At 35.6% G+C, this 27013-nt stretch overlaps 1 protein-coding gene across 2 annotated transcripts in view; it reads right to left on the reverse strand.

Annotated features, from left to right (window-relative positions):
- Positions 1–27013, reverse strand: part of snx29.S (sorting nexin 29 S homeolog) — a 327158-nt gene that overhangs the window by 92520 nt on the left and 207625 nt on the right. For both annotated transcript variants that reach the window (XM_018239096.2, XM_041579205.1), the window contains exon 19: positions 293–433. In XM_018239096.2, the coding sequence (XP_018094585.1) occupies positions 293–433 (141 nt within the window). The remainder of the gene's footprint in view (positions 1–292; positions 434–27013) is intronic.

Here is a 27013-nt window from a genome sequence, read left to right on the forward strand (position 1 = left end):
ACTGAACACATGCACATTTACAGTAATATACACTATATATATATTGAATATACAGACTTTTAAATCATTCAGCTCTATACAATGTAGAATCTAAGACACCTGCAGAAAAACAGCGTAGTGCTGGAGTTGTGTAATCTATATGTGTAATTAAGATTGGTCCTGCAAATTTGTTTAGACTACAAGCAATAGCACAGATCAAAAAGCCAACTGCTAGCACAGAAAGGGTTAAATGGTTAATTCAATCATTAAAAAAAACAACAAACAACAAAAGCCTTGAGCGTATGTACTTTACCTTGTTCCCGATAGCTTTTTTCGGTGGAAAGTGAAATGTTCTGACATGCGGATACTTATTTTGTAATTTGTGATGTAAACTCCGAAATTCGGTGTATCTCCTGTAAACATTCCATTCATCGTCCTTAATTCGTATATACACCTGTAACATAAAACGTCAGCTCCATTTAAATGTTTAGGCTACATTAAGCTTTAAAGCACATTAAAATGAACCAATTTACAATCACAGGTATCGGGTTTATTATTCTTAGGAGCTGAGGTTTCCTGGATAGGGGATCTTTCTGTAGTTTAAATCTATATAACTTAAGTCTGATAAAAATCATTTAAATACTGAATGAATACAATAGGATTGGTTTGCCTCCAATATGGATTAATAAGCTTGACTCAACAAGGTGCCATTTTATTATTACAGATGGAGATTGCCTTCCTGTAATTCAGAAATTTCGGGATATTGGGTTTTCAGAAAAAGGATCCCGTACTCGTATAATTACAATTTGCAAATATGTTATGCAAACTTGAATACATTGTAGACTTGGTTTAAAAACAGCAAGTAAGTATATTACACAAGTGATAACCTGTGAAATATGGTATTTAGTGAAGCCCTCAATGCTTAGTAATGTCATTAGTCTTCCATTCAGTACCTACTGACATTTCTGTATTATAAAAATAAAACCCTTGTTAAAATATAATAGGACATGGTAAAAAATGAACATCCTGTGGGATCCGTTATCTGGAAACCCATTATCCAGAAAGCTCCAAATTACGTAAAGGCAGCCTCCCATAAACTCCATTATAATCAAATAATTCAACTTTTTAAAAAGGATTTCCTTTTTCTCTGTAATAATAAAACAGTACCTTGTACTTGATAGAAAATAAGATACACTGTAATCAATACTTATTGAAAGCAAAACCAGCCTGTTGGGTTGATTTAATGTTTACAGGATTTTCTAGGAGACTTAAGGTATGAAGATACAAATAACAGAAAGATCTGTTATCCGGAAAACCCCAGGTCCCGCGCATTCTGGACAACAGGTCTCATACCTGTACTACTACTAAAGGTTGCAACGGTTATGCATACCTGGAAACACATATAATTAAAACAATTTAAAGAATAATTTTTTTAGGGTTTTTTTTGAAGTGTGAGCACAGTTGGCCATCAATGTTGATATGTAGTTCTTCCATTGCCTTAGTCACCTTCCAGATGGCATGATAGTTATGTATATTTATGTGCATGCCATTATGGCAATAGAATGTACTTTTTGGAGAAGCTACCTTTGGTCATTGAAGTTGCTTCAATATATATTCTTGGATTTCATTTCCAATAGGAATCCAGCCATGCACAAAGTAGACAATAAATACCAAGAAGAAGGCAGGCAAAACTGATTTTCTATTTTAATGCCAATTTTGTCACAACCCCAATTTCACAATGAACCTTTTGTCTGAACATTTTAAAGATATACCAGACATTTCTTTTACATTTTTATAGTGCTGTTCCACCATTTAATAAAAAACTTTCTAAAGCTTTATTAATATACAGTATACTACTTAGCAATTACTTGTTGCCCTTTTCCTTCTCTCTTTCGTGCTTAGATATAAACAAACTGCATCAGTAATTCATTGCTTATCTACAGTTAGGCCCATAAATATTTGGACAGACACAACTTTTTTGTAATTTTGTTTCTGTACATTACCACAATGAATTTTAAATAAAACAACTCCGATGCAGTTGAACTGCAGACTTTCCGCTTTAATTCAGTGGGTTGAACAAAAAGATTTCAGAAAAATGGGAGGAACTAAAGACTTTTTTTTTACACAATCGCTTCATTTCAGGGGCTCAAAAGCAATTGGACAAATTAAAAAACTGAAAATAAAATGTTAATTTCTAATACTTGGTTGAAACCCCCACCAGATTCTGGGTTTCCACCTTTGTAATGCTCTGCCAGGCCTTTACTGCAGCGGCTTTCAGTTGGTTTTTTTGTGGGAGTTACTGTCCGACGTTTAGTCTTCAACAAGTGAAATGCAGCTCAATTGGGTTCAGATCAGGTGACTGACTTGGCCATTCAAGAATATTCCACTTCTTCGCTTAAATAAACTCCTGGGTTGCATTGGCTGCATGTTTTGGGTCATTCTGAAATGCCTCCCAATCAATGTGACTGCATTTAGCTGGAATTGAGCAGACAGTGTCTCTAAACACCTTTGGCTGCTTCTGTCCTGTGTCACATCATGAATAAACACTAGTGTCCCAGTGCCACTGGCAGCCATGCACGCCCAAGTCATCACACTGCCTCCCTAATGTTTTATACATGATGTGGTATGCTTTGGATCATGAGCTGTTCCACACCTTCTCCATACTTTTTTCTTGCCATCATTCTGGTAGAGGTTTCATCTGTCCAAAGAATGTTTTTCCAGAACTGTGCTGGCTTTTTTAGATTTTTTTTTTAGCAAAATCCAAATTAGCCTTTCTATGATGCTTATGAGTGGCTTGCACCTTGCAGTGCACCCTCTGTATTTACTTTCATGAAGTCTTCTCTTTAAGGTAAACTTGGATATGGATACACCTACCTCCTGGAGAGTATTGTTCATTTGTTTGGCTGTTGTGAAGGGGTTTCTCTTCACCATGGATATGATTCTGCGATCATCCACCACTTTAGTATGACCTCTCAGTTATTCTGCCTATATATTGAAATATTTCCTTTTTAACTAATTGTTATACTTTATTTATAAAGCAGTGATATATTGCCTAATGTTTTTCAAAAATTGTTAATAATCATTCACACCAGTCCCTGCCCCAGTGCATTTTAAAATCAGTGGTCTCCACTAAGCACACATTCACTATGGGCAATATCACCAAGGACCAAGCAACACAGACACAGGAGGAACCTACAAACTTCTTGCAGATTGTGCCCTGGTACCAATTCATTGTTTTCTTGCTTATGAAAATGTCAAGAAAATGTGTGCACTGACTCACTACTTTACTTGTAACTCAACTGTCTTTTATAATAGCAATCTTACATATCGTAAGTGCTAAGCTATAGCAACAACTGAAGTGCCGCAGGGTAACCATCACTGAAATAGATTTTCAAGCAAAAATTTGATTTTAAACTCCATCATTTGATTGCCAATAAGCCCAGGCTGAGAGAAGCTTTTAGCATTTTCCCTTCATCCTTCACAATGTCAAAATACTGCTAAAAATCAATATTTCCAGATGAAAGTGCCATGCAAATAAATGGATCTCCTTATACTTTCATTTTAAAAAATGTTATATGACTAAGGCATAAAGTATAATTGAAATATACAACTTCAAACTACAGCAAACCAACCAAAGTAGGAGAGGGAATGCCACCAGAATTGTCCACGTGTCATTAAAAAACTTACTTTAGCAGTGGGTGTGTAGCAATATTAGTACAGGTATGGGACCTGTAATCCAGAATGCTCGGACCTAGGGTTTTTCAGATAAGGAATCTTTCTGTAATTTGGATCTCCATACCTTGTCTATTAATTTAATATAAATGAACATTTTAATTTTAAAAAATAGGATTGTTTTGCCACCAATAAGGATAAAGTGTAACTTAGCAGGAATCAAGTACATGGTACTATTTTTTTTATATAAAGAAAATCGTTTTAAAAAGATTTGACTTGATTCATTAAAATGGAATCTATGGGAGATGGTCTTCCCATAATTCAGAGCTTTCTGGTCGATAGGTTTCAGAATAACATATCCCATACCTGTAACTAAACATAGCTGTCATTTAACATCACTGAAATTGCCATTGGCAGATTTCCTTCCAGAATTGAACTGCCCCTATTATTTCACACTTTCTTTTTTTTTTCTTGCAGAATTATTTTTAATAGATAGGCCCTACTTGAAAAACAATTGTGTATTTCATGCCGTTTCAGATTGAGGCACCCACTAACGATTAGGGATGCACCGAATCAACTATTTTGGATTCGGCTGAATCCCCGAATCCATCTTGGAAGATTTGGCCGAATACTGAACCGAATCCGAATCCTAATTTGCATATGCAAATTAAGGGCGGGAAAGGAAAAAGTGGAAAAAAATTGGTTTGCTTCCTTGTTTTGTAACAAAAAGTCACGTGAAATCCCGCCCTACCCACAATTTGCATATGCAAATTCGGATCGGCCAGGCACAAGGATTCGGTCGAATCCTGCTCAAAAAGGCAGAATCTTGGCCGAATCCTGGATTCAGTGCATCCCTACAAACGATTAAGGCTCTAACTTTGGAATCCTCAGTTTGACACTTTGCCAGGATGAACTATTTCCAAGAATGCAGAAGGCATGCAAAGATTAGTCCAAAAAGTATATCGGAAGACCTATCCCCTGTTCATCTGGAATGCAAGAATCCATTATAACAGATTTCAGTCTACCATCTGAACACATCATTTGGTATTTTTGTAACACCACAGGGGCCTAATGAAAGCTGGCATGTATCTACTATTTTACAAAATAAAGAGAATTCACAGCAACTGCAAACTGCTTGACTGCGGGTTTAGCCAAAGACTCGGTTATCCTTCTTTCTTTTCAGGCGAGTACAAGTTGTAAACAATTAGTCAGTGCCTTCCCTGCGAGCTGTATAATGTGCACCTGATAATTAACAGATGCTTTTTAAAGATTTCTAACAAATTGTTTCAGATCAAAGACCACAGGCAAATTTACCCTCCTGTATCACACAGGTCTGCGTAGTATTTTCTCAACAGAATTTCTCTTCTCGACTATAACTAATTAACTGGTTTCTGCCAACTCTGTTCCTGCTCTGTCTACACCTGCTTTAATAACTCAACAACATTCTGCAAAACCACCAGAGTCTTCCCTATATATATGTGTACACATGAACTTGAGAGCTTAGGCTTTAAAAACAAATTATTATCCAAAATACTATTTAATTGCAATAAAATGCCTCTTTTGCAGCACTTTCTCAAAAATGTATTTGTTTGGTGCAGTAAAATTGTATAATACATTTTTTTTTAAAAAAACTGCTTTTTTGGAAAAGAGGATCTGCAAAATTCTACCATGTATGATCAAACATTATAAATTAAACATCTGTGTCCCATCAGCCAACTTGTATTGTAAAAAAATTGCAGTCTCTAAAAGGGAAGGTTTTGATTATGGCAATCGCTGCAAGAAAAGGGTTTTTTGCATTATTTTTCTTACTAAGAATGTTAAAAGCATTGCATATCTTGACAGTGCTATATAAATAAATGATGATGATGATGATGATGTTTACCGAATGCCATGGAACCTATCTATGATGGGAAAATGTAAAGATTCTACTTCCAGGTGATAATTTCTTAATATAGGTAGGGGATGCGTTATCCGTAAACTCATTATCCAGAAAGTTCCAAATTATGGAATGGCCATCTCCCATAATTACAGAAATATCCATTATCTGGAAAAGCTCTGGTCCTGAGCATTCTCGACAACAGGTCCCATACCTGTATACAGAGCCGGGCCAACCCGGCCAGGCGCCCTAGAGAGCCTGGCGGGCCAAGGCGCCGGCTCAGTGCGCGCTCAACTGTGCATGCGCGAAACTTCGCTCCAGCGCGCATGCGAAAAACTTCACGGAAAGACACCAGTGGCAGTCGGGGAAGACACCAGTGGCAGTCGGGGAGAGATGGGACCGGACACGGGTTGGGGACAGAGCAGGTACGTGCCTGGCGCCCCTCAGCTTTGCGCGTGCCTACTCTGCCTACCCCTAGTTCCGGCCCTGCCTGTATATTTATGAATGCCACATCAGTTTACTTATTTTGGGCTCATGGAAGAGTTTTTACCTAAATCATTGCCTGTGTAAGTTTTTATTATCATATTTATCAATCTCACTAGAAAGACTTAATGGGTAATAAGAAAAAGTGTAAAGTTTGCCCTAGTAACCCAGAGCATGAGACGTGTGTTTCAACCAGCTGAGCTGACCAATAAATGCTAGCAGCTGACTGGTTGCTTTGAGTTGTTAGACAATTAACAAACTATCGTTTCTTATATTACTCCCTGATAAGTATTTAAAACAGCAGCTTTACACTTTTTGTTTGTACTTTGGATATACTAAAAACAAAAACACCTTTTTTTGAAGTTTTATTTATAAACCCAATAGTAAATTTAAATTAAATTAATAAAACATAATTTTTGTTATATTATTGAGTGCTGTTCTCTGTGGAGCTATATTTATATAAGCACCTACACCTCCCCCAACACTTTCATAAATATTTTTTTAAGCAATAGAACTGCATTTTCTTCCTAAAAACATGTCAAATCTGCAGATTAATTACAAATTTACAATTCCCATCTAATTAAACGTTAAATGTAAATACTGCCACTCCAGAGCTTGTTAGATCCAGCCAAATCTCTTTACTACCCGGGGGCTTACTGTGCAATGCATAGCAGATGCCTCTGGCACAAAAGGAGATAACTTACTATAGCAAGTATTTGTGGCACTCACTTTTACTTCTTATGTGTCTGTCATGCCAACCTGAGGGATCTGCAATCCATAGCAACTTTACGTATGTTTTGCTAATTATGCAGTGTCCACCAAGATATTTCTCAGCTGTGTCCACATGCAATCCCTTTTACACTGACTTATTCCTACATAAGGCAGTGTTCCAATTATAATGGGTTTCATGGCAAGCAAAGAAATGGCATCTTAACTCTGGCCACATTTCAGTTTAATAATAAGTGATTGGTTCATAGTAAACCATGCACGAAATATCACCAAAGGTAATATTGGAAAATTAGGGAAACATCCTTGAGTATAGTTTTTTTACTGACTCAAGATAGGGAAACGAACTAGCCCATTCAGTGTCAACTACTGTATGCTACATATAAACTGTTATTAGTAAGGTACAGGTATGGGATCCGTTATCCAGAAAGCTCCAAATTACAGGAAGACCATGTCCCATATACTCCTTTATTATAATCAAATAATTCAAAGTTTATTATAATCAAATAATTCAAAGATTTAAAAAATATGTTCCCTTTGATCTGTAATAATTAAACAGTACCTTGTACTTGATTCAAAATTGGATAGAATTAATCCTATTTTTAAAAATAATTCTGCAAAAAATTATTTGAAATCTGCTAATGCCAGTCTGTTCAATGATTTAATTTCAGGTATGGGATGTGTTATCTGGAAACCTATGTGGGATCTGTTATCTGGAAACCTATTATCGAGAAAGCTCAAAATTACATGTATGGCATCTCCCATAGACTCAATTTAAATGAATTAAGTTAATTTTTAAAAACGTGTTACCCTGTTCTCTATAATAAAAATACAGTACCTTTTACTTGTACCTGCAAAGTTATTTTTAATCCTTATTGGGGGTAAAACTATTGGGTTTAATTAATATTTAAATGCACACGTAGGGGCACATTTACTATGGGTCGAATATCGAGGTTTAATTAACCTTCGATATTCGACCATCGAAGTAAAATATTCTAAGTCAAAGGATTTACCGCATTTAGATTGAAGGAAAAATCGTTCGATTGAATGATAAAATCCTTCGATTCGAAGGATTTTAATCCATTGATCGAACGATTTTCCTACGATCAGAAATTACTTAGAAAGCCAATGGGGAAGGTCCCCATAGGCTAACATTGGTGCTCGGTAGGTTTTAGGTGGCGAAGTAGGTGGGCAAAGTTTTTTTTAAAGAGACAGTACTTCGACTATCGAATGGTCGAATAGTCAAACGATTTTTAGTTTGATTCGTTCGTTTCGAAGTCAAAGTCAAAGTAGCCAATTCGATGGTCGAAGTAGCCAAAAAAAAAACCTAGAAATTCAACGTTTTTTTCATTCTAATCCTTCACTCGAGCTAAGTAAATGTGCCCCGTAAGGTATGGAGACCCAATTTTCAAAAAGGACCCTTATTCAGAAAACCCCAGATCACGAGCATTCTAGATAACAGGTCTGACACCTATACAAACAGAACCTTTGTTACTTGGTCACTTTCTCAGTGGCAAAAAATAGTTTGATAAATCACCTTCCTTGCATGTATTCAGTTATATAAGATATAAAGGAGGTGACTGAAGAGAATAAGGTTAGAGACTAACGAGAGCTAAAGAAAGTGTTCAGAAATAACATGTCCTGTTAGCTGAGATTTTCATCAAGGTACACTGCAGGCAGCACTGTTTAATGCAACTGTTTGTAGTTGCTCAGTTAACATACACCAGTGTTTCCCTGAACTACTTCCCTTCCCTGACCAACCACTGGCTCTCATGAAGCCAGCCCAAAAATGATTAGCCTTTTGGCAAGACACAAAAATATTCTGCCATTCTTTTTTTTTCATTCATTCTTCTAAAAAGAAAAATGTAAACACGATGCATAAATAGATTGAACTAATTTTTGAGCCATGAAGATGGTTCTGAAACATAATCTGTGTCATCTGAGATAAAAGTTAAGAAACACAGAGCTGGCTACAGGATATAATCAATCTCATGGCACTAATCTGCATGTCAGCTTGACTGGATAAGGATATAACAATTGCTCATGACACGTTGGTGTATTAAGTTGCCATTTTGTCTCCTGGGAAACAGCACTTTTAATGGTTCTTTATTAGAAACCCAGTGTATGTTACTTGCACTTCTCTAGAATTCAATAATTCATCAACTGGGAGGACAAAAAGGGATTACTGATAGATAGCTACATATTTACACAAATAGGAATTTTTCCTGCCTTAATTAAAATGATAAAGATTGCAAAGTCAACATTGGGGGTCAATGATCACTGCTGATTCAGTGGCAAATACTCCACGAGTGTTCAAAAAACACTAAGGTCTGATCTATTCATTTTTGAACTAGGGAATCGGGTAAACAAGTTTTAAAAAAAAATGTTTGTTTTTTTCTGTCGCCTTTGTCTTTAAAAAAAAAAAAATCAGAAACTCACCACCTAAACCCTGGTGAGGTTTTCATTTAAAAAAAAGGCAATTGAAACAATAAAGACCAAAGGGTAAAAAATGCAAAGATAAAAGCACTTTTTTAACCTCCTTTTAACAATATTCCATAGTACGTAAAGAATTTATCCAGTCCCTAATAGTCTGGAGCTATGTAAAATATTTTATGGGTTAAAAAAACAACAACAACAGAGCAAATGGCTGGTGTTAAATACATGGCCTATTAATCAAGGCCCATTGTAGTTCTTACAAGTGGCGTAAAGCTACAAATAGGGAGCACTCTTCAGTCTGTCCAACGCCACACTCTGTACCCCGGAAGACGTGATCAGGTAGAGAAATTGTCTATGAACATGGAGCACCAGCCGGACATTAAGACCATCACTTTATTAGTAGTATATATAGCCAATAAAGGTATCACCTTTACACCACTTTTGTTATGTTTCATATCAAAAGCTCTTCCCTATAACTTAGTAGTATATTAAAATCATGAAGTGCATATACATTCAGAAACTTCCGGCTTGAAAAGTTTTGTGGCAATAGCCATTTGGCTTCTGAGGAATTAGCTATTGTCACAAAACGCGCCAGGCGTGGTCTGTGTATGTATATGTGCATCATGATTTTAATATACTACTAATAAAGTGATGGTTTTATTGTTCGTCTGGTGCTCCGTGTTCATAGACAATTTCTCAATTGACAACATTATTCTATACTCCAGACCTGGTGTAGTCCAAGTCCAAGTCACTGGACAAATTTAGGCATCAGGATTTTTGTCTTTTTTTTGCAAATAGCTTTATAAATATGTGTGCTGGAGGAGGAGGAGGAAGAGTCTTAAAACTCAAATCTGTGCTTTACGTCAGTTTAGCCTTCACTGCTGATACAAATGCTGAAATAACATATCTCCCAATGGTCCCAATTTAAGCAGAAATGCCAGGAAAATAGGCAGTGGCTGGGTATAACTGGGCACGTTGGGGGGGCTTTTTAATATTCAACTGTTGCAATATATAAAACAACTGTTTTTAAATAAAATAAACCATAGGATACACAACAATAAGGATTCCAATTCCTGCTTAATGGCTCCCACCCTTTCCAGCAACAGTCAGATGATCCCAGTGGTGGCCAATAAAAGGGCAATCATGTTTGTGAGTTTTAACCTTGAAAGCAAGTAAGTTGCAGGTCAAACTTAATCTCTTTGTAAAATGTAAAATTATACAATAGAATTCTTAATAATTCAGATGAAAGTTGAGTGTAAAACTGGCCAGATATGGGATGACTTTGACATAGCTGGCCAGCTTAAATATATTGCAATATATGGACAAACAATCCCTGTTTTGTTTAAAGGAGAGGGAATGTTTTGGCAGCTTAAGAAAAAAAAATGTCTCAAATGTCTTAAATATATTGATAATGGGTTGTGGGTATAGGAGATTCCATTCAATTCTGGACCTTCTGCTTTACATCTATTGAATAAAATTGGTATGTATTAGCTGCCTTAGACAGATGTATTATACATAACAAACCAATGGTATATGTAAAGCATTGTCTGATGATCAGCCTTAATATAGATCATTAATAGAGATGATCTGTCATGCAACACAGACCATTAAATGCAAAATCGCTGTCTTAGGTAGCTGTGCTTAAGATAGCTCAGAATTCTTTGCAAAGCTTCCGTTTCCAGAGCTTGCACCAGTGACAGCACTTGAATAAATACCATGTGCCTTCTAGCCCCATTACAACATATAACAGCTAGTAGTCAGATCATAAGCACAGGTTAGAAGCATAGCACTCTAATAACCTAGAAAAATGTATCCTTAGGATATTGTGTTTCAGCAATGTGCAAAAAATGGGATTATTCAATAGCAGGAACTCATCCCATTATATACATTCATCATTATGAAGAAATATTGTATACCGTTTGATTTGTTTTGCAGTGCCTTGTTACACTGTATAATATGCCATCAGTAGGTGGACTACATTAACCAACAGAAATACAAAAGCATTTTCAGAACCTAAAATTGTACCTGAGATTTTGACTGTTGCACTGGGGCAACACTCGCTCTGTGCTCTTAGGCTTTTCAACATGGGTTTGCAGAAGGGTGTTGTTTCACCGCACAACAACGTGTAGGAAATAATTGATCTCATTCTGCCTTCTGGGTTTGTTGTATACACAGATGCAGAAGAAATTGATCTTTCTATGTTTAAAACTGATGTTCTGTTCTCCAGGTACAGTCCCATAGGACAAATTGATCAATAAGTACTTGGGTTGCCAGAAGGTGCAAGGCATAAAACGACATCTTATTACAAAGGCATATTTGTGTGTCCATGAGTTCAGAACCAAAGGATTTTGATAAAATGCTTCCTCACTCAGTTCATGAAAATACCTTCCTACTGTATATAACAGAGGAATGAGCAGAACAAAATTTCAGGCTTCCAATTGTTCACTCCAATGGTCTGAATGGGGCGATACATCAATATCTCATTATTTAATTATCTATTTATTTAATTTCGAGTTATGTTCTCCCCCAGGCATATTACTTAAATGCTGGAAAGAAATACCGCTGCAGCGGTATTTTTTTATATGGTAGCTCTAGTATATTGTGAAAATATCAGCAACAGCCTTTCGGTATACATGGTCTACTAATAACCCTGCACATAGCCATCTCGGTGTAATAGATGCAGTTCTAAACCATTTGGGTTAAGAAGCAAAGAAAGTGAGCTACAAGACCTCCATATCAGAAATCTGCAAAGAAGTTAGACACTAGACTGAGAACATAGAAAAATGTTGAGTCTAAACCAGATAAGACATTGACCATGTCATGTCCCAGTAGGAATAACAAATAATGCAGTAAGCACACTGTACTACACAGGCACACATAGATGTAAACTCTAAATGACTATAAAGCAAATAAGTAAAATCAATTTTACATTGTAGACAGCTACCAACATTGCAGCACAAGCGCACATGGGACAAATGCAAGGAGGAAGAATAAAAACCTAAGGTTAAATAACAGTTCCCCTTACAGAATATGAAGGGATTTTGTTTACTGAAATAAACCGTGGGGGTGGTGCCACCTGGAGCCCAAAGTAGTGGAAAGGTGGGTCCATTTAGAATAAAATGTAAGACTGAATGCTAGTTTTCTATCTTGTATATTTCTGCAACTATAACATAGTAGCTGTTAATGTGGGATTTGTATGTACCCTAAGCTGTTCTGAAGTAAAGGGGGCACAAACGAATATTTAATTTCAAAGGGAAGCTTAAATATGATTGGCTTCATGGTTTCAATGTGTTGATAAAAACACCCACTATGTACCCAATTTGACTCTATTTAAATAGATCAGCATTTGACTTTTCCATTGAAATAATTGCTGTGACGTTGTTTGGTGATGTGCTGTGGTGCACCATGTAATATCAAAACAACATTTGTTCTATGTCTATATTTCTTTTAATTAGTACCCATTCCATCTTTATTACAGAGACCCAGTTGTGTGGTTTAAAAGTTCAGATCAGCATTGTATTTACAATGCTGATCTGAACACAATTAATCTGGACAATTGATCTGGGCACAATTAAGGACTTTCTTTTTTTTGGAGGGGGCGGAATAACTTAATTTATCTGCTTCTGGATCACTAGCAAAAATAGTTACGATAGCATCTATTTAACTGTACATTAGAACATACACTTTGAAAGCCTGTCTGCTTAAATTGAGTCACAACAAGAAAACAGTAGCACTACACCTCACTTATCTATTGAATCACTAAACTAGCATGTCTAAACTAATCAAAATATGCTGGCGTTGTGTTTTTTCACAATCTGGACATTCCTTCTGTTACATATCGAAAGCTTTTATTATCAACTCACGGACCCTGTAAGCAGCAAAATCCCTGGCAACTGGCACATCTGTGTAATGCTTGCTATTATTTTTGTCCACAGCTACACTTGCATCCAATCCAGATTGAGCTAAAACCTTATTAGAGGCAAAACAATCCTGTTAGATTTGTTTAAGTTTCAAATTAAAAGTAGACAATGGATGGAGTTCCAAATGACAGAAGGATTCTTATGTGGAAATTCTGAATAATAGATCCCATACCTGTACTGATTTCAGGAAAATGCCCTTTAAACTCATAGGTACCAGTGAAATATTTTATTTGATAAATTCATAATGTTTCCAATATACAGGGGAGCTTTCACAATCTTCAAAATTGTATTCTACAAGAAACCAATGTACAAAAGCTGTCAAAGCTACAGAATTACAAAAAAAACTGTGGGTCGGGGATATTATACAGTGACTTCTCTGCTGGGTAAGCTAGCAAAATGTGAACTTGATGGACCTGTCTATTTTATTCACCCAACAAACACCCAGAATGAAGTAAAAACCCATATTGAAGGTGTCTGCACAAGAAGTTGCCTATTTATAAACTCTTTAAACCCTCAGTTAGAAGGTATATGTCCATATCCCCCACGGCATAAAAACATAGTATTCTAACAATCAATTTGGGCATCAACTCATAACATGGCCATGAAAGAAAAAGCCAATATAAAATCACTTTTAAGCTTAAGAATTTATCATTATTATTTTTTTGAAAAGGGATTGTAAACCACTCATCATCCCACTATTATGCAGTGTACAGAACATCAATTCAAAAGATTTACAGACCATTTACCAAGCATGCTGTATCAAAAAAAACTGTTCTTTTTCAGGTTTATATTTGGAGAAAGGGATGATAAAATATTCTAGAACTAGATGCATATACCTTGTTATTGTCTGAGGTTTTCAGCTATCATGTTATAAAGTATCTAAAGCAACTGGACTTTCTTCACTGATTTGCGCACCTTCTTAAATTCTAATTAGCAGTAATGAATACTCTGGCTTTTAAACCCTTAAAGGAGAAGGAACGTTTTTAACTAAGTAAACTTCATCAGAAATGTCTATATAATTACACAAGGATACAGCACCTTCAAAGTAATGCTGAGTCCTCTGTCAATAGAAACACTGCATTTCCTTCTATATGTACACATGGACTTCTGTATGAGACTTCCTTCTGTCAGCCTAAACTTCCAGGGCATGGGCTTGAGCATGCTCAGTTTGCTCCTTCTTCTTGCTCCTCTTTCCCTCTCCCCTCCCTTCTGTAATCTGAGCCCAGAGCTATGAGAGAGCAGGAAGAGGCTCAGACAGGAAGTGATGTCACACCAAGCTAATATGGCAGTTGCTATCCTAAACAAACAGACAGAGATTCTAGAGTTGTTTATTCAGGTATGGTAAACCATTCTACAGAATAAATATAGTGTTCTATCTTGCACTATTGTAGCTAGTCTACTGGCAATAAACTGCCTCAGAAGTTTTCCTTCTCATTTAAGGCAAACATAGAAGTATGCCAGAGTATTCCTTACCACTCAGCTGAACTGAAGAAGCCACTGAGTGGTGATAGATTTTTAAGAATCATCAGAAAGTCAAGCTGATTTAGGTTTTTTTTTTTTTTTAATTTTTGCTTTTACCTAGTATCCAACGCTAACAACCTAAAGCTCCATTTAAACCCATATGTACTTATGCTAAGGCTTTATATCCATACAAATACTGAGTTTCCCTAAGATACATAATTGGTAAAATGGTACCACGGTGGTTAGCATTGTTGCCTAGAAGTCATGGGTCTTGACTTGAATTACAACCAACTGCAAGAAAATTGTACATGGTCTACATGGCTTTTCTTTGGGTGTTCCAGCTTTCGACCTCACTACAAAAACATAGAGGTAAGGTAGCTGGTTCCATGTCACGCGAAAAATCTGAATTTTTCAGATTTGCCGCCTGAAAAGTTAAAATTTTTTGTAAAATTGGAGGAATCAGTGGAAAAGCACGAAATGTTCAGATTATCATACGAAACCCAGCGCAGACCTTTTTTTTTCAATTTTTTTGAATTCAGACTTTAATAAATAACCCCCAAAATGTGCCTTGCACCTACACACACTTACAGATATTTGTTATTATTATATTATCAATGGTGATTCTCCCTGGTAACTGCAGTTAGGCGGCATTAATCAGGAAGATTGCCCATAAGCATTTTCTGAATAAAAGCTCAGATCATTGTAATGATATGGTTGCAGCTGTATTCTTTAGAGTAACTGCACTTTTCACTGTCATTCAGCTTCACAATGAGCGGAGTACTGATCATGAATCAAAAGATATGCTCAAAATAAACCACCATGATGGACGTTAATCACTAATGATAAATGTTGCCACTCCTTATTCATTCTGATTAGTAATTTTAGTTGTTCATGGTCCAGAATCTAAAATAGGGTTCTCTAAACAGATCAAGCTGTACTGTATGTGGAACCAAGTGAATCAAATTTCCTTGCTCTTCTTAAGATAAATTATTAAAATGAAATACGCCAATAACATATATATAAGTATCTGAGATGGACGGAGCTTTTTCAGAAAGTTTGCTTCATATTTTTTTTTGAGAACAGAATTAGTATTGATTTCCAGTCTGCCAACATAATGGCTCAGCTTCACCACAGGCAAATAAAACTACTGCACCATGCAGAGCAGTCAGGTCAGTCTGAGACCTTGAGATCTGTGATATATTGCATCTCCATTCTGTACCCTTATGATCCAAAATATGAGCTACAACATATAAAAAGCTACTTATTTGTCCTTAGATGAAACAAACTGCTGTACGATACGACTGTTACTGTTGTTATCATAAGCTGCCAACCAATATACAAAAAAAATCAGCTCCATAAGAGACAGCAAGTTGACCTTAAACAGAACATTTTAATAGGTATGCAGCTCTTTAACATTCAGGGGCCCATTTTATAAAAATTGATTGTTAGCTGAATCATTTTAGACTTTTAGAGGTTTTTGGATTTTTTTTCGCTAGGAATTGCCCAATTAAATCAATTTTTTTAGAGGTATTCACACTTTTTAGTGAATGGTTCATGATGCCGTTTCTCATTCAAACTTTTTATATTCGGATCTTTTTTATTCTTGGTTTTAGAGAAAGCGAGTTTGTTATTCATGGTTTTAAAAACCTCTAAAACCACTAACATTTGACCTTTAAATAATAGGCCTCTCAGTGTAATATTCAGACCCTTTTATTCCTTACAACTGTTTTCTGCCTTAATATACAGTACTTCGTTGAGTAAAACATATTCACTCTATCAAAATCTATCCATTTCTACAATATTTGCTATATAAGAACATTTGGTAATACATTTATTTTAATCAATTTGAATATACCTTGGGGGGTAGATTTATCAAGGGTTGTATTTCGAAGTGGAAAATACTTCAAAATTCGACCATCGATTTTTTTTTTTTTAAAGAGACAGTACTTGAATTATCGAATGGTCGAATAATCGAATGATTTTACTTTGAATTGAAGGCCAAAGTCGTAGTAGCCTATTTGATGGTCGAAGTATCCAAAAATTACTTCGAATTTCAAATTTCTTAATTTCGAAAACTCTCTCGATTTCACTTCGACACTTGATAAATATGGCCCATAGTCTTTTACCTAGTTTTCTTGCAATTGACAATTGCTGACAATTTGTATGCCTTTTTTGGAAATCAGAATCTCAATATAATGTCTTTTGAACCTGTTAGTTATAGTGCTATATTAGCAACAGTCAAATCTACTTGCTAAATATAAAATTATATACAAATATATTGTCAATCATTAACATTTTACAAATTATATGTTAGTCCCAGTCAGTTGAATAGTTGGATCAGGGCCCCAAGATTCACAAATATCAGTCCAGCCTACAGCATTCTAGACATTGTTGAGCTACGATTTACAGTATCACTTCAATAACCTTTAGTTTGCGATATCCATCACTATGGGGGTCATTAATTTAAAATTTGCCCAAAAGCCTCAGATAGGTTCTAGGGGGTCCCCCATAGGCTAAACAGAAATTCAGCAGGTTTAAGGTGGCGAAGTGTCGAAGTCTAAGTTTTTTAAAATGACAGTACTTTGATTTTCAGTGGTCAAATTTTCTAAGCCCCCCTATAAGATATATTGGATCTAACGTTCAATAACTATTTGACATCCAACTGCTGCATGAAGACAGAATGAAGAGAAACATATTGAGAGAGGAATAGTGAACATAAACTTGATTATTTCAGAACCAATGCAGAATATTTAATTTATTCTATTTAGAAAGTTTCTTAATTCAGTATGCTGAAGCTTCTATTAATTTTTCATTTTCACAATAGTTCCCCTTTAAGGAATTATAATTAAAGTCAACTTGCAGAATGGTGATTTAAGTAATTTATGAAAGCACCTAAATGGATTCAAAGCTCATCTACTTCCACATGCTTGCCAATGTGCCCAGCTTGCCTTTCCTGGTGAAGGTGTGCAACTGCGTCATTTAAAGGAAAACTATACCCCCCAAACAATGTAGGTCTCTATAAAAAGATATTGCATAAAACAGCTCGTATGTAAAATCCTGCTTCATGTAAATAAACCATTTTCATAATAATATACTTTTCTAGTAGTATGTGCCATTGGGTAATCATAAATAGAAAATTGCCATTTTAAAAAATAAGGGCCGCCCCCTGGGATCGTAGGATTCATTGTACTCACAAACATACCAACAAACCATACATGTTAGGTCACATGAGCCAATTAACAGACAGAGTTGTGTCTTTTGCTTCCACACGTCTTCCTGTTACAGTTAGTGCTGTAGTATTTCTGGTCAGGTGATCTCTGAGGCAGCACACAGACCATCACGAAATGGTGGCTCAAAGCAAGAGATGTAAAAGGGCAATATTTACTTAAATATATATTCCAGTTTGGTAAGATTCTTTAATATGCCACTTAATATGATATGAACTATCTGTTGCTTAAGTGTTCATTTTGGGGGTATAGTTTTCCTTTAAAGCAAGGGAAACCTGGAGCTACCCACAAAGAGGACTGCGTCAATAAGTTTATGGTAACTAAGCAGCATGAATCCATCTTGGTGACATTGCTATTGAGTTTATTTCATGTTTAAATGATTTTTAGCAGATTTAAGGTATGGTGTTCTTTATTACAGAAGATCACTTACCTGGAAAGCCCAGATCCCAAGCATTCTGCATAACGTATCCTATACCTGTATTAAATACTGTATGTATATCATATTTGTGATTTTTGCGATGCACTTCCCTTGTTACAACTGCTATTTAATACCATATGTGGTCATGAGAAAGGAACCATTGTCTATTGTATTGCAATATTTATTGAAAAAAATTCTAAAAATGAATAATAATGATGTTCAGGCTCAAGTTTGCTGGCAGCTAGAGACTAAAAAGACTCATTATTTATTTTTTTAAAGAACAAAACTAAAGAAAAAAATTGATTTATTGACATGTTTATCAACCATGAATGAAAAAGCTTTGTCTCTGATATTGATTTTTCTTGCCCTGTAAGATGCAACACAAGACAAACTGTGATGAAGATGGCCACACATTCAGCAGATTTAAGTTGCCATTTGCCATATTGTATTTTCTATTGCAAACAAGCACACAATAAAAAAGTTGAAAAGAAACTCTGAATACACTGACTGTTCAGCTAATGAAGCAGATCTAACAATATACGTAATTTATATATTTGGAAAGCGCTCCCTCTTTATGCTACCCCCATAAATAGCATCACACTTGTCCGCTGTCATGTACATTATCTTGACAAATGTGCATTCACTTATTTGAGAAGATGTCTCTAAACTCTTCTGCATTTAATGGTGACATTCCAGCCCGCTTTGAAAATCGTTATCACACCACTGAGAGTTTCTAGGAAAGTAGAGATGCCACAGTCTAATATGAAATTCGTCTTAGTGTCTTTGTCTGCAGAGACACCTTGTATTCCTACCAGGCCCATCATATTTATAATGCTTAAAATTGATAATTTACACATCTTACATAGGTAAGTTGGGTTGAAAAAAGACCAAAGTCCATCAAGTTCAAGCACTCCAAATGACCCCTAGTGCATCTATACACTCATATTTATCAATTATATAAACCAATATCTTTACTATAGTATGTTTTAATATCACAATAGCCTTATATATTATGCTTATATCATGCAATAAATCATCTAAGCCCCTAAGGGCTAACTTTGTTAAACATCTTTGCAAGACCAAGACCCTGCACATGCTCAGTGTGGTCTGGGCTTCAGTTGGGAGGTTAAGTTTAGGGATCGTAATAAATTATCAAAACAGCACAAGTCAAATAATTTCTGCCATAGTAACTGATAGAGCAAGACTGATTAATAATCAGAATATACAGACTGCACTGGGTCTGGACAAATTTCTACGCAGTCGCTGGCTGCTCTACAGGGAAACAAACAAAGCTGCTAGTGTTTTGGGAAGTAAGGTGGGGGTGCTGTTTGAAAGTATGATCCTTTTCCTGCAGCGCAGTTAGGGACCGTCTGACCATTTCATATCTGCAGCTGTCAGAGCAAGTAAAAAGAAGGGGGAATTGCACTGCATACAGTCAGGTTTATTATAAAAATGGTACATTGGAGATATATTTCTTTTTCAGAAAGTAAAAATGGGATTTTGTTTTTTTGCCTTTACATAGCCTTTAACAGAATAAGTCATCATAACATCATCCGGCAGTGCTTTCCACAACCTCACTGCCCTCACTGTGAAGAACCACCTACACTGCTTCAAATGAAAGTTATTTTCCTCTATTCTGAAGAGGTGCTCTGATCAGTGAAAGGATTCTGTCCATATTCAGCCTAACAAACAAGGGAAAGTTGTGCTCACCACTATTTTTTAAAACCATTAGGCGGGGGTGCAATGAGGCTGTGACCACAAAATACATATAGTCAACTACAAGATTCCTCTGCACTCAACCCATTATTAATATATTTAAGACAGAGACATTTTGTGCATACTGCTACTAAAAAATACCTTACCCTTTAAACAACACAGGGATTGTTTGTCCATATATTGCAATATATTTAAGCTGGCCAACTACGTCAAAGTCATCCCATATCTGGCCAGTCCTACGCTTAATTTTCATCTGATTTATTAAGAATTAAATTGTTTAATTATACATTTTAAAAAGGGACTAAGTTTTAGCTGCAACTTACTAGCTGCTTTCAAAATGAAACTAAAAGTGGTGAGCACAACTTTCCCTTGTTTGTTATAGTTATACAGGAGCAGTGACCAGCTCCATGTTGTAGCTCCCACCCTTCCCAGCTATAGTCAGGTGATCCCACTGGTTTCTAATAAAAGGGCAGCCAAGTTTGGGAGTTTTACTTTGAAAGCAGCTAGTAAGTTGCAGGTAAAACTTAGTCCCTTTGTAAAATGTATAATGAAGCAATTGAATTCTTAATGAATCAGATGAAAATTAAGCGTAGGACTGGCCAGATATGGGATGACTGTGACGTAGTTGGCCAGCTTAAATATATTGCAATATATGGACAAACAATCCCTGTTTTGTTTAAAGGGTAAGGCATTTTTCAGTAGCAGTATGCACAAAATGTCTCTGTCTTAAATATATTGATAATGGGTTGAGTGCAGAGGACCTCTTGTAGTTGACCATATTCAGCCTAAACCATGTTTCATTTATTACATCTGTATTGTTGTTTATATAGCACTCTAACCAAGATGTGAGAAACAGTAAAAAAATGAACAAAGAACATTTTGAGTGCATTATCTAGGGGGTATCACAGGTGCACTTTATTATAGGCTTGGAAAGTCTTACCCAACCAACATCAAAGAATTTCCCTTCAACAAACCATATGAAGGTATTATACATGAAGTTGGACCTGCTTTTGTCCTGCCAGGTGCATGTTTTCCTAATGTACAAGTATGGGACCGGTTATCCAGAATGCTCCGGAGGTTTTCCAGATCTTTATCTAATTTGAGTCTTCATACCTTAAGTCTACTAAAAAAAAATCATGTAAACATGAATAAAACCAATAAGCTGGTTAAGCTTCCAAGAAGGATTACTTATATCTTAGTTTGGATTGAGTACAAGGCACTGTTTTATTATAACAGAGAAAAGGGAAGTAATTTTTAAAAATTGGGATTATTTGATTATAATAGAGTGTATGGGAGATGGTCTTTCTGTAATTCGGAGCTTTCTAAATAACAGATTCCATACCTGTTTAACACAAGTTGAGTTTATACATGGCTATTAACAGAATTAAGGTCATTTCTGTTGCTTTATCATAATGGCTGAACAATATGTCATCTTTGTTGTTGGAAATGTTTGAAAAGTTGGAGGGCACTGTGGTTTCAGTCGGCTTCTGTGTCAGCACATATTGTTAACGGCTTTGAGCTTTAGATAACTGTAATAGTTTGAATTTAAAGCTGACCTTGTATAAAAATTTTATATAGCACCTACATTTCTAGATCCTGTAGTAAAATCGCCAGCAGTAACTTACATTAAGCCATATTCAAATATTCAAATGATGTTTATACCTTAAGCAGAGGATTTTATGGTCTACCCTAAAAATGTAAATACAGAGGCATTTAAGAGTAAATAGTTATTTTATGTCCCTTCCTGGAGTTTCTCTTATCCCAGTCTTCAAGCCATTGAGCTTCAGATTAGGGGTAAATGCAAATTCTACAATTCCCACATGCTATGTGACCACGAGGTTTAAAGCCCCAATTCTATTTTATTTCATTTCAATAACAGTTATAGCCTAATTTTATACTCACAAAGCACTTTCATGAGCCTATATCATTTTAGCATTTAAGTGGATTACTTGAAATTGCATCCCAAATACAGGAAGAATTATCCCCTGGATAAAGTGGTAAAGAGAGTTGGGATGCTACAAATAAGGTTCTTATGCAAATTATACCCAGTGCTATTAACTTCTTGCAAGGTACAATAAAAATGCTTAAGAGAAATGCTTTGTGCACATGAAAATATATGGAAAGTGCATATTCTCAGTATAGACTCAATGCAGGACAAGCTCACTAGGTCATTAGGCTTTTTATAATACAAAATGAAATTATACAAACTTAAAAAATAAATAAATCTGCACTATATAATATTGGAATCAGTTGAATAAGCTGCTGCACTGTGCTGAGTTATATAGATGCCAGTTAAAGCCACCTTGAAGTGCATTTAGTTACTATATATATATATATCTATATCTATCTATCTATCTATCTATCTATCTATATATATATATATATATATATATATATATATATATATAATGTAAAAAAAAAACGCACTCACAGGACTTCAAAAGAAAGCCGCAAAGGCTGTGATTTATTGATCCGACGTTTCAGCTACAACTCTAGCCGTCCTCAGGAAGAAGTTTCTTCCTAAGGACAGCTAGAGTTGTAGCGGAAACGTCGGATCAATAAATCACAGCCTTTGCGGCTTTCTTTTGAAGTCCTGTGAGTGCGGTTTTTTTGTTACATTATAATACTTTTTGTTTACCAGCACCTGGGCAGTTACTTGCAGGGAAGGTGTGCACCTTTATATATATAGTTCCTGCTGTGGTGCACTCCAGTCAAGCGTTCTCTTCATGCCTGGGTGCTGTCAAATGTATTAGATAGTAATAGATAGTAGTTCCCCAAGAATGACGCACTCCAGGGCTTCATAATTCAGTTTAGAAAAGAAAATTTATTGTCAACGTTTCAAGTAATGTCTTGAGAAAGGCCAAGAACGGGACAAAAACTTTGACAATAAATGTTCTTTTCTAAACTGAATTATGAAGCCCTGGAGTGCGTCAATCTTGGGGAACTACTATATATATATATATATATATATATATATATATATATATATATATATATATATATATATATATATATATATATATATATATATATATATTATATATATATATATGGTCAAAAGTGGTATATAAAATTGTAGAAAGGACCACCACTCAGTTTTCCAAAGAATTCAGTAGTTTATTATAATATCACAGTGTCTATCATATATAATATGACACATATTATTATAATATCACAGACACTGTGATATTATAATAAACTACTGAATTCTTTAGGAAACGGAGTGCTGGTCCTTTCTACAATTTTATATATATATATATATATATATATATATATATATATATATATATATATAATTACTTGGTAAGGGCAGCACTCCGCCTTTGCAGCATCCCTCGGGTGCACGGTAATGTATAGTATAAGCAAAAAGAAGACCAGCAACACCGAGATCTCTTGTGATATAATCAAATCTGTATTGTGAAATCACATGCAAGCCGACGTTTATATATATATATAAACTGGCCAATCAGCCAGACTCTATATGGCACAGCTCAGTCAGAATAGTTTTCTTGATACAATGATGCCAGACTTTACATGGGACCATCCCTCTCCATCAAATGTAAGCCTTATGTAATGATGTAATGGTCAAAGGTTCATGGTCCCCTCCATTAGGCTCCATGTCTGTGCTTCACCTCTATTAGGAGTCCAATGCCACTAAAAGTAAACTGTTCCACTCCCAACGGTGCATCAAAATCCCTGTTGTCTTGTCATTATTGGTCTTAGTTCAATTTGGCAAGTCACGTACATGCATCTAAGTTCACATTAATTATCTACTCCAGGTATGGGACCTGTTATCCAGAATGCTCGGGACCTGGGGTTTTCTGAATAATGGAATTTGCCATAATTCATACCTTAATTAAGTCTACTAGAAAATCATGTAAACATAAAATAACCCCAATAGGCTGCTGTTGCCTCCAATAAGGATTAATTATATCTTAGTTTGGATGAGGTACAAGGTACTGTTTTATTATTACAGAGAAAAAAACAAAATCTTTTTAAAAATGTGGATTATTAGGATAAAACGGAGTCTATGTTAGACAACCTTCCTGTAATTCGGAGCTTTCTGGAAAACATGTTTCTGGATAACAGATCCCATATGTGTACAAAGGAATTGAAGAACCCTGATTTTTATGCACTAACATCCATTTAGCCACTGGTACCTAAACACTGCATGGCCCCTATTCTTAAATGCCTGTGGATTTGTACAGAGATGAAAAAAGAGATTGAAAGAATGAATATCAATTCCCTAGCACCTGTACAGAAAATGACTCTTATCACAACGAAGACAAATACTGACATGGGATGAGGATCTTAAGAAAGCTATTTATTCATACAATGCACAAGATTTCTTTGCTGCTGCTTTTTAACATGGCAACTATAATTTGCAAAAATTATTCTGGAGTACAGACTAACCCCTTATTCAACAAATTGCACCCATGCACACAAAAATTAAAGTTCCTCTTTAAACTTGTTGCCTCTACTATACTTCTAATTTGACTGCATGCAAAATGTATATTTTGAGATTTGTATGGTGCGTTTACCTCCAGCCACTAGAGGGCTTCAGTCAATAATAATAAGTGTTTCTGTAGTTCTTACCATCAGACTCTTGTTGGTTCAGGAACTGATATTCAGCCATGAGGCTCCACTGATGTGTACTATAACCACTCTGAATCAAAGTCTGAATTTCTAACCAGTGTGAGCTTACAAAATAACACAATTTGGGCTATATTTAAAAAAAAAAAAAAACATTCTGAAATATTACATTTAATAATTTATGAAGGTTAAACATGCATGGAAGTTAAATATTATTTCTACTCAATATTCACGTAAACTGCCTGACTACAGAACAAGTCAGCATTTCCAGTCTGGAGAGAAGTTTCCTGAAAAAATAATTTTAATTGCTTTCTCAGTTTTAATATTTATACTCTCATGAAATCTAAATGGGTAAATGAATGCAGGTATTATTTCTCTTCACTATGATGTGTTTCTACACATCATAAGATATAATTAATCCATTGGGGGTGTGGAATAACCAAACAAAACTTTAATGGAAGAAGAAAAACCTGTGTATAAAGGGGTCTGATAGCAGCAACTGCTATCAATGTGTCCCTAGCAGGCTGTACTTTATCAGTTTATGAAGTAATCTGTCTTCCTTATCAGGCATTGTATGATTAACCTTTGCTATTGCACTCAATTTTAAACATGTAGATGTCCTTACTTACACACATGAATGGGAGAAACATAATAAACCTAATTAACACAAGATTTTTCTCCCATTATTTTAATACTAAAAATGTGGCCAACCTCACATCCACGATCTGGCTTAATTTGCTAACAATTCGGATGGGAAATTGTCAGTGTGGGAAAAGTCTAGACGAAATTGTGCTATAATTCAAACTGTGCAACTTTTTTTGAATTGTCTCGTGAAAAACTCAAATGATTCAGTTTAGGGAACGGAAAACTCAAATTTATCTCTTATTAACGAAAACAAGCTCCAAACAGCTTGAAACATTTGGCAATCATGAAGGCAAAAAACATGTTCCAATTGATAAAGGGGGCATCTTTTATTGACTTTTACATGGCTTCTACAGGTCTTAACAGCTTTGGAGTATAATAAATCTCTAAAAATTAGATTTTTCCCTCCAAAATTCTGATTTCTTTCTCTTTTAACTGGATCAAAATTCAATGCTTCATAAACAGGCCCCTAAATACAAGTCCCATGCTCTCCATATTTATAGTATAAGCAAAAGCTGTCCAATTGGTTGCTGTGGATAATATTCTCTTTGAACTCTTTGTATTATATTGTTTTCTAATACTCCAGCCCCCAAATGTGTCAAGGACAAATCATGGATATAGCACTGATCTAAGTGAATCCATTGTTAAAAACCACACACATTTCGAGGCCTATCTATCAAAACTTTAATATTTTGAAACGGGATGAATTGTAATTTTAATCTGGGACCTGTCATCCAGAATCCTTGAGAACTTGAAAATCTCAAATGGCTTGAATTTTGCCTAGGACAACTTCCATTGACTTCTACATGAACCAGTCAGCTTTTAGATGCCAAATATTTACATTCAAGTTTTTCAAGTCACTTGATAAATAACAAATATTGGAGTTTTTGAATATATAATTCAAATTTGTGAGTTTTTGGTAAAAACATTTTGAATCATAGTAAAAATTCTAATTTGAACCTTGATAAATAACACCTTTAATAACCATTAAGGGGGATTAGTTAAATACACAATTTTTAGCACTACAAATATGGGGAAACAAAAAAAAAAACAAGCATTAGATAATTGGCCCCTAAGGGTTAGATACTCCTCTGAGTTTAGTGTTAGTCTATACAGTCCTTTAGTGATTCTCATATGTTTTCCCTTACCCTGAGGAATATAAGAGTAAATCATAGCTGCCCAAAACCAAGCAGCTTCATAGTAAAGTGCGTTTCTTACTGGTGTCTGGTAGGATAAAAACTGCTTTTGCCTATATGTTTCATGCATTAGTAATGCAGTTATAAGCCGACATTGTTTTGCTCCCGCCGCTGGTATGAGCTTGTATATTGTGATGGTGTTGACACTAACTGCTGCAGTTCCATTTAGCAAGTGCAGGAAATAGAATAGAAGACAGTGTGATATCGGTAGATACTGCTGTCAAGTTGATTTTACTTAATCTTTGGCGGCTACAGACCCTGCTCCAAGGTTTTAATTCCAACTGCACAAAATGTGCCAGTAAGGCTTGACATTCACACACACAGGCATATGTTTCATGCACTCTGACTGTTTTGGTGTCAAGTCTCTTAAATAAATCATCACCATGAGCAGTGGCATAATTAGATGTTACTGATCCCCACAGCAAATTCAATTTAGGGCCCCAAAACATTGATAAGTTAATATGTTCTACCAAGACTGAAATTGTTAATATTAAAATAGTTTGTTAATTAGGGCCTTTCTGGGCCCCCTACAGCTCTGGGGCCCCCTGCAATTGCACGGCTGCTTCCTCTGTAGTTACACCCATGACCAGGAGTCAGCTAGAACTTTCTATCATTGCCACTAGTTACCCTGCTGTGTGCCAGGTTCTTGACCTTCACCTGCCCATGGA

Source organism: Xenopus laevis, chromosome 9_10S (assembly GCF_017654675.1).
Source record: "Xenopus laevis strain J_2021 chromosome 9_10S, Xenopus_laevis_v10.1, whole genome shotgun sequence".
Classification (NCBI taxonomy): Eukaryota; Metazoa; Chordata; class Amphibia; order Anura; family Pipidae; genus Xenopus; species Xenopus laevis.